Genomic DNA, 10,050 nt, shown 5'->3' on the forward strand with positions numbered 1-10,050 from the left:
CTTTCCAGTCTAATGTCAGACCCTGTCCGACATCATCAAAAAGACGTCAAGCACAGGTCTCTAGTCCGATAGCAGCCCCATGCACCACAGAGATAACACGGACATAAACAAATGAGATAGCTGCTTCTGCTTCTGACATTTGCAGAGATTTTTGAGATCTTATAGTAATAAAATAATGACTTGGATCTCATTATTGAGGAGTTTGGTGATAAAATGAGTGATCAGGAGAGGATTTATCAGTATGCACGACTATGAAGAGGTATGTGAAAAATACAACAAACAAGGGGTTTGGCTTGGCTGGAGATGCATTGTTGAATTTCCTTTTCCGATTCAGTGCCTTTTAAACTTGTTTTAAGCTGAAAAAAAATATTTTAAATTGTGCATGTAAAATAAACAGCGCGTGTGAAAATAAATTGGACCCGACAGGACTGACAAACATTGAATAAATGGACCACAAAGGGTTAAATGGGCTACTCACTATGATACTACCGGCTAGGAAATTAATTTGATCTTGTCACAGCCAGTGCCACTCAAGTAGTTAATAACAATGAAGGACAGCAATGCCTGGATAACTCGTGGTATCTGGCATTGTAGCTCTTCATGTACCACATGGTACATCGTGGGGAGAAAGACTGCAAATCTTTTACCAAGGGTTCATTTGTGACGATACAAATAGGGGACGAAGCAACATAATCTGTTCCTTCATTTTGGTTAGAGAACAACCTGGAAGGACCTGTGATTTATGTAAACATATTGTGAGTGTTTGTTTGTTTGCCTCTAATTTACTCTCGGCTAAGACAATCCAGAGCTGTCGCCTAGAGCTAGCACAAACCCGGAACAGCACTGCAATTGTATCACGAATAAACAGTATTTGCACCACAAGCACTAATTCACTCACTAACAGACTTGTGCACGTGCTTTGTGTTTCATATGGGTGTATGAAGAACGGGACTATTATTTCGGGACAAACCCAGGGATTATAAATTAAGTAATACACATCGCTGTATTACTTAGCATCATTTATTGTTTACTGTTTGTTTTGCTGTCAGACACTGGCTATAAAAACTCATCAAATAACTTTGCACCTGGATTTTAATTGTCTGTCTGTTCATTGAGCACCTGCACCTGCACACTGTTAACCACTTTGCCACAGTTGAAAGAATTGCAAAGCTTTTTTATGTTAGAAATTTAATACCTTGTTTCCATTTTACATTAGTACCCTGCCTTGACATTTTTATTGAAGGATCCCATGTTTCAAGGACACTACATTACAGCAGTCACAGACATTTGGCATTCATTCTGGTCACTAACAGAAAGACAAATTAAACCTGTTCGGTCTCGGTTCATAAATGTAATATTTGCCCATATACAAAGTGTTCTAATGTAAAAACACACAGTATTTTCTTTCAATTTAACATGCTTAAACAAAGCATGTTCTCAAGCACTACCATATTTACAATGCTTTAATATGCTTTTAACTGATTTTCTTTTTGTATTTCTCAAGACCAGGTACAGAAGAGAAAAACAAAAGGCTGGGAATCACTTTCATCACACACACACAAACTCTCACAGGCATTACATTTGAAAGAGCAGTCATCCAGGACAACAATATTTCTATACAAGTATTAACTGATCTACACTGATTGTTTATTAGATAGTTTAGCTTTTCCCTCTGGTGATTTTTCTAAAATGTGTTGATCCACACAGTGATGGCAACCTCTCCCGTAGATTCATTTTGCAGAGAAAAGAAAGCTACTTTTTTCATTGACATGGATAGAATGCAAAAAGTCAACAGGATTCTAATTTTGCCCTGTATTAGTTAATGAGCTTTGATTTTCACAAAAACACATACTGTATTAGATAAACTCCAATCATTTTGTTTTATCATTCCTGCTAGTGACTTGACTTTGAGTGAATCACTATATACTACATGTATACTTTTAAAATACACAGCCTGTAAGTATGGCTTTCTTATTTACATTATCTCTCTACCTTGACCTAGAAAGTTCTCTCAGCAGTCTACTTCAGGACTAGTCTGTTAATTATAAGGTGTAAAGCTTGACAAGCACACAGTATAATGGGTTAGTTCTACAATTTCTTATATAGTCATAACACACTGGCTAACATCCAATTTGCAGGTTTGTTAACATGCAGTATATTACTATACACCCAACCTTAAATGCATCTCTGCTCTACAGCAAATAAGGCAATTTGTTTACCGTAAATGGTTTGAATAACACAGGCCTGTACCTGGAAACCTACAACAAATCTGTGGACTTGCCATGATGCATTCCATTTTGTAGACCCAGGGTAGGTTGATGTACTTTATATAAAGCGTTTCACAACCTTTTTGACTCAAGGACCCATTATGTACCCCCCACCCCATGCCTAATCTTGATAAATATGTTACTAATGTTCTATAAATTACAAATACAAAGGGGAGGCAGGTTTATACTTTTAAAAATGACTAAAAATGTAATATAAATGCACTTAAAAGCCACTAACCAAGTGTGACATTAATTATAAGACCTACACATTAAGAAGGGCAAATTACCTTGTTTTTACTGAGACTCCTCTATTGTGTGGCATGGACCCCAGGTTAGGAAAAACTGCCCTACACAATATGAAGGCAAAACCAAGTACATCCTCAGCACACCTGAGAAATGTGTATTGTGTTTAAAAAATGGCAGGAAGTTGCCCAAGAAATGTGTGGTCCTGGTTGGATTTTTACGCTGCTTTTTACCAATTATAGTTATTGTATAATTTGTAATAATTAAATGGCAGGGGTCTATCCTTTAATATTGCTGTAAGATGTTTAGGTATACAATAAAGCATAAGGTGCTATATAAAACCAGCTGGTATGGTACCACAATCACTGTTATATCAGTGTAATCAAAAATAATTCTATATATTATAATATTGTACGGTGTACTAAAGAGTCAATTATTGTTAAAATGTATGGGTTAACCATTTCACATTAGTGTTTCCGAGTTTGCTAGACTGTATTAAATATAAAGCATGCAGTTGCCAAAATAACTAGGTCTTACTCAGTGCAAGTTGGTGTTTTTTTTTGTTTTCCCAAATGCAATGCATTTGTATTCTGACACCCACTACCAGCTGTTTTCTCTGCTCATTTAACACAGATCTCAGTGCTCACCACCCCCTATAATGCAAGGTTTCATCCTCAACATCATCTCTGCTTTCTTTGGATGCATACCCCTTTATTGAAGCAACCACCCCAACAGGCTGTTCTGGAAAGTAAATTGCAGCTCCCCACAGCACACAGTAGCAGACTATCTAATTGTCTGTATGCATTATTGGGAAAATGGCAAGCAAGAAAGTAGCATTTATGAAATGACAACATGCAGAAAAGACAATGCCCAGGCAACCAATTAATAATAAAAACAAGTGATGTTGTACAGGGTTGGCCTCCCCTAGCATATGATTTTTTTTTATGCTTATACCAAAAATGTATGATGGTTTACAACAATTACTACCATGCTTTACCATTCTTTGCTGCTTAACCAGTTTTCTAGAGGTGCAACAATTAATCGATTACTGATTGCTGAAGTTTTTATTTTTCAATCCTAAATTAAACATTCATTAATCAATTGATCAATCTTGTGCCCTATTTAGAGCCTCAAGTCTTGCATACTGTATATATTTATGTTAGGACCCCAACCCGAAATACGCTCCCATCTAGATTGGGTCAACCACATCGGGTTGGGGTTTATTTACGCTTTTAAAACCCAGAAATCTTTTCGTGTTTGGGGTGGGGTTGTCTTGTGAATGACCCCATCACAATGCAGAAAATTCACTTAACCCAAACCCGATCTGAAAAAGATCATCTGACAATACAGCCTAACTCAAGCAGTGAGCAGCAACGTCACAGTGCACGCCACTCTTCCAGTTAAAGCTACAATACAACATTAGCTGCACATTACACAACATAATTTTTGCTGTATTCAGAATAAAATAACACATAAAATAGCAACCTAAATATTCAACATTTGTTTAATTCTATACATATATATATATATATATATATATATATATATATATATATATATTTATATATATATATATATATATATATATAATTCAAATTGTATGCCCACAGAAAAGCTTTATAATACTTTATAAATGGTGGGGGTGCTGTGAAATGCAAACAATTCCAATCAAAACTAAATAACAGGTTTTACAATGCTCCATTATGGATGTCTGAATAGCTAGTGACTATGGGCTGTCTGAAACAAGCTCTAGATCCAAAATACTCATGAAAAAGAAAACAGAAGTGTGGTAAATTCATCACATCTAGATTTTGATATACCCTAGGTCACTTTCTGTTTGTTTTTGTTTTGTTTTGCTTTGTTTTTTTGTGCATACTGTACCAGTATTCTTTGTAATATTTTTATATAAACTGAAAACACCTTTTATGCAAATTCCATCCTGAAAATATAAAAGCAGGCAATCAGATGTGGCTTATTAGTAACATCTCAGTAGACAGTGATAACTTTATTAGGAAAAAACAAATTTACACACCAACTTCCCAGAGGGAATTAGAAGTGGCAATCAAAGAATGAACATAAATACATCTATATCAATGTAAACACCTAGTGTCATAATCAAAGAATGGACATGAATGCATCTATATCAATGTAAACACCTAGTGCCACAATGACCACCTTACTGACAGTGTTATTACATGTGTGCTTTGTCAAATCTATCAACAAAGAAAAAAAGTATTTTTCCTACTGTGGGATAAACCCTCTTTTACATAACAGCTTAACTGCATACTTTTTATCCTTGTGAAACATTTCTTAAGAAAACTAAAGGCAAAATGGTGCAGACACATTGTTTTTTGAATTAGCATAATTTGTGTTGTTTCAGGTTGCTTGCAATATATACAATGAGTACTGAAAGAAAAACAATCAAAGATAAATATAGAAAAGCAAAAGCAGTACAAACAATTGTATCATTCAGGCAAGCTATAGTAATATTTATAACCTTTTTAGGAGAAAATATACCTCATTGAACTTTGGCAGCAATATACCTGTAACAGAAAGGATTTTAAAAAGGATTGCACACACACCCGGTACACACACACACATAGACACAAATATACACATACACACACAGACACACCATTGTATATGCTGGTAAATGTAATGAAGAGGTTATTCAGAGCAAATATGGAATATTATTAAGAAGATGAGACTAAAACGTTTCAGCCTTGTTCATATATTTTGTTACAGAGGCATTGAACCCATTGGTAGCACTTAACAATTTAGAGCATTAGCTAGACAGTAGACAAGATTTCATTTACTGGGCTGCACAGCTTTGATAACACAAAAAATCTGTTAATGAGGAAAAAGCAGAACGGAGACTTTGCAGGAAAATAAAACTTGTAACACTGCATGCATATATTTATAACCACATGTGCCTGCCTAAATGTACAGTAAATGGCATAAAACAGTAAACACACATACAGCTGCACCTTATGTCTTCAAGTTATGTTATTTACAGATATAGCAATTAAAACTTGACAATATTTACATAAACATTTGCAGAGTTTACCATTCTAAACATGGCTGTGCTTAAAATAGAACAAATTTAAATATCTTCATCAGTCTATAGATTGTCAAGGCCATGAATCACCTTGATACATCCAGAATGTGACAGTCTTCTCATTTAGAATATATACAATGCTTACGGCACAGTTTATTATGGCACATCAGATAGTTTAAAACGTTTTTTTCCATCTCTTGCAGAGTATTTTTTTAAAGGCTCTCCTGAAATCCTGGTTAAAAATTGTATAAATGACAGGGTTTAAAGAGCTATTACAATAACCAATCCAAAAGAAAAACTTAAATACAATTTCTGGAGCTTCGCAGGCTTCTCTGCAAATGCCATACAAGCTGTAACTGAAAAAGAATGGAAACCAGCAGACAACAAACACGCCCATTACAACAGCCAGGACGAACGTGAACCTTTTTTCTCTGGCTTGGGAGATTTTCTTCCTGCAAACTGTGCTTCTTTTTCGCTTTGAAGAAAACAAGTCAATGGACTTGTTGCTAGACCTAGAAACGCGACTAGATTGTTTAGACAAAGAACTGTTTTTCCTGTTAGTTCTTCTGTCCTTCTTGGAGTTTGTGTCTTGACCCCTTTTACCTTTCCCATCGGAGGAGCTGCTCTCCTCTAAGTCTATGTCATCTGCCTCCTGGGGTTTGGTCTCCTTGGGCTGAGCTGGGCAATGCCCATTTTCTTTTTCCCCATTTGCTTTAAGAGAGGCGCCTCTGCGCAGTTCATTGTCAGTTTGAGAAGAGCAGTCTGCCCCTTGTTTTTTCTCAGACATAGTCCTTGTTCTGTGTTTTGCTACTTGGTATATTCTTATGTACACCAATATCATAATAACACAAGGAGCAAAAAAAGAACCTATGCAAGAGGACAGAATGTACCATGTCTCGTCATTCAGCTTACACTGAGGGCAAACGTCATCTTCAGGGTCTCTGTCCATAGAGATTAAAGGTGGGAAGGATATTACAGCAGAAATCAACCACACTACTACTATTATACATTTCACTCTTTTAGGGGTCCTTTTGAGGTTGTACTCAATAGCCTGGGTCACCGACCAGTATCGGTCTAAGCTTATTGCACACAGGTGCACTATTGACGAAGTACAAAACAAAACATCCAAAGCTAAGTAAACATCGCACCACGCACTTCCAAAAAACCAGTAGCCCATCAGTTCATTAGCCAGTGAAAATGGCATAACAAGGGTGGCAACTAGGATGTCTGCGCTGGCTAAAGACACCAAAAAAAGATTCTGTGGCGCTTTGAGAGCCCTGCTTGTAAGTACGGCGATTACAACAAAGACGTTCCCAACAATGGTAAAAATTATTAGGAAGCTTACTAATGCTGCCAGACCCGCTGTAGCAGGCAGGGAATACTGACTGACTCCGGGGGACGCTGAATCCGGTAAGAGGAGAAGAGACGCGTTGATTCCACTGGTATTTAATGGTAAATCCATGTTGTTTATTTTATTCAATATGCATTTTTCTTCTTTGTAGAATTATATATCAAATAACGATTTTATTCAAAGAACGTTCGTCTTAATCGTCACTGTCAACGATCAAATCCCCACTACATTATGATATAACAAATTGTTTCCTACCTGCAGTGATAAACAAAAAAGATAACGAATTTCACAAACATTAAACATCCTTGTTTATGTTTTGCCAAATTTCGTTGCAAAGCAAACTTATGTATGTTTTGTTAAACTGCGTTCCTTTTTTATCGACTCCTTCCACGCATATCCTCCCGTTCAGGCTGACAGATCTTGTATTTGCACAGCTCCACCTGCTACAAAACTGTCCTGCCTGCCTTGCAATAGCCACGTGCTGTTCACATTAAAACTAACAACCGGGTTGCGCCCCGCCCCCGAACTACAAAACAGTACTAGCTAGATCTGTAAGACACAAAGCCAAATTGTCTTCATTTCACGTGTACATTAACATGTAGTGTGCACATATATTGTTGTTACCGTTGACGACTTTTTATTGTGTGTTGTGTTGTTGAAGAAAATAAAACATCTCGAGCAACAACAAATGTTTGATACTAAATTAATTCACTAATAAGTACAATTCTATTTACTTGCAACAATAAAAAAACATGTTGTGCATTTTAAGGCTCTGCCCAGTAGTCACTATTAATGTTGTACACTTGAGGTCACTATTGCAACACTACAATATACTCAAGTCTTAGTCTGATACAATGTATCAATGGATTTCTTTTTATTGGATTGTTTCAACAGCATATTGCTGTACTGACTTACTTATGTATTTATAACATATCCTATATAGAGGGATATATATATATATATATATATATATATATATATATATATATATATACACACACACACACACACACACACACACACACACACACAAACATCTATAGATCTAAAAATTCTTTTTTTACTAAATTATTATATATTAATATAATTTATGTATTATCAATTAAAAGTCTAATTTTAGATTAAAGGTGGATTTCTGTACCGATAGAAACGAAAATAGACTTTACTGGTATTCCTTCAAAGCAGAATTCGTCCGGGTCGCCACCACACTAGGAGACATATATTATATTAAAGCTGCATCTAGGAGTTACAGGTCCATTTCCTTCACAGCAGAACAGCAGATAGCACAGACTATGATAGATAGCTAACAACAGTTGCTTTTATGCCCAATATTGCAGAAATACTGATGTTTCGCAAATAACTCGCAAAAGTGGTGAATCCCAGTGAGAAATGTATTTTAAGCACAACTAACCTTGATGCTACACTTTGATTTTGGTATAATGTCTATAGTAATGGACACATTTATATGGGCTGCAGTTCAGTAAGAACAGCACAGGGATCATTTACTGTCATTTTTGCCATTAAGATTAAATCCTGCCCAGAGTGGTTCTAGTGTGAATTACATCTTGCATTGTATATAGTTGGAATACTGTTTTTGACTACAATTTACTTGGATATGCTGGCGTCCATTACAGCTAGCTAGATTTACAGCTAGCTAGAGTTGAATACGTATATACAGATACAGACAAACATATCTGGGTTGTTAAAAAAAGAGAAAAAACACAAAGAAAGTGATTTCTGCAATGTCTAATTGTTCTATTGAAAGATATAAATTAAACTAGAGATTCAGCTTTATATACTTTGACAAAATTATTTGGGCACCCTTACATTAGTATTTTGTGTGCCCATCCTTTGCTTCCTTTACAGCTTGCAGGTCTATTTTTGTATTTTGAAACCACTTCCTGACATCTTTCCGGAGATATTTGTACCCATTCTTCAACACATACAGCTTTGTTTTCTTTTTGCAACAGCAGCCTTCAAGTCAATTCATAACTTGTTGATGGGATACATGTCTAGAGACTGAGATGGCCAATCCATAACTGTAATCTTCCTTTTTATCAAAAATTCATTTGTAGACTTTGCAGAATGCGTGTGGTCATTATCCTGCTGGAACACAAATGAAAGTGCAAAATTCCTTGATATTTTGCAGCATTCGTTGATCCTGCTACAATGCCTGTGGAAGAAAAACAAGCCCATCCCATCAATAATGATAATTGTCGATAATTATTAATTAATAGGTTGTCCTTAATGCGAATGGAGATGTTACTTCCTGGTTCTGGTGCTTAGACAGGTTACCAGGAATTACATATCGTTAGTTACCTGTTTGCAGGTTTTCCTGCCATTAACGTATGAATTGCACTGCTGTACCAACATTTGAGTTACCGGAAAAAATTCAGGGTACCTACAGTCATTGTGGTATGGGATCACTGTTGGAAGCATTTTTGCATTCGGGCTTGGATTTAATAAATCATCAAACAAACAAAAAATGCAAAGCCCGTTTATGACCTGTGTTGATTCCTGTTCCATAGTGCTCAATCAAACTTCTAGACATATGCTTAGTCAGCCCTAATCAAATTCGGATAAACCAGATTAATAAAGCCTATTAAAATACTGTATCCACTCGTAAATGCACTAGTATCAATAATGTATTTACTTGTCAGCATCTATACATCCACATATGATACTAGTATACTGTTTACATTACAAATAAAGCAGAAAAAGCTTGTTATAAAGAATTTAAGCAAAGCCATTTTGTATTCATAAGTATACGAGTTCTGTAGGAGACCCATGGCATCCTGAAGACGAGAAAGCTGCCTTTATTAAATATGGCTATTCAAGTTCAGCTATTGTTATAAAACATGTGGAACATCCTGGATTTGCTATATATAATTGTATAACATAACCCATAAAAGTTGTTCTGTTGTGTTACACATGTATACGAAATGAATGACAGAATGGAAACATAATACTTTCTCACAGAAGAAGAAGAAGAAGAAGAAGAAAAAGAAGAATTATAAACGAGGTAGTGCTGGTGAATAGTGGCGTGATTAGAAAAAGAAAAGAAATAGAAATAAAACTGCATTCCTTAGCATCCTGGTCACAGAAAAACATTTTTCATTTCTTGTTTAGAG

General features: G+C 35.8%; 1 protein-coding gene across 1 annotated transcript; it reads right to left on the bottom strand.

Moving 5' to 3' along the window:
- Positions 1-4,487: 4,487 nt before the first annotated feature.
- Positions 4,488-7,298, bottom strand: LOC121301912 (alpha-2C adrenergic receptor-like). The gene has a single exon (XM_041231666.1). It carries the CDS (start codon positions 7,028-7,030, stop codon positions 5,744-5,746), a length of 1,287 nt encoding a protein of 428 aa, XP_041087600.1. The 5' UTR covers positions 7,031-7,298; the 3' UTR covers positions 4,488-5,743.
- Between the last annotated feature and the right edge of the window lie 2,752 nt (positions 7,299-10,050).

The sequence above is a fragment of the Polyodon spathula genome, chromosome 1, assembly GCF_017654505.1.
Source record: "Polyodon spathula isolate WHYD16114869_AA chromosome 1, ASM1765450v1, whole genome shotgun sequence".
NCBI classification, from domain to species: Eukaryota; Metazoa; Chordata; class Actinopteri; order Acipenseriformes; family Polyodontidae; genus Polyodon; species Polyodon spathula.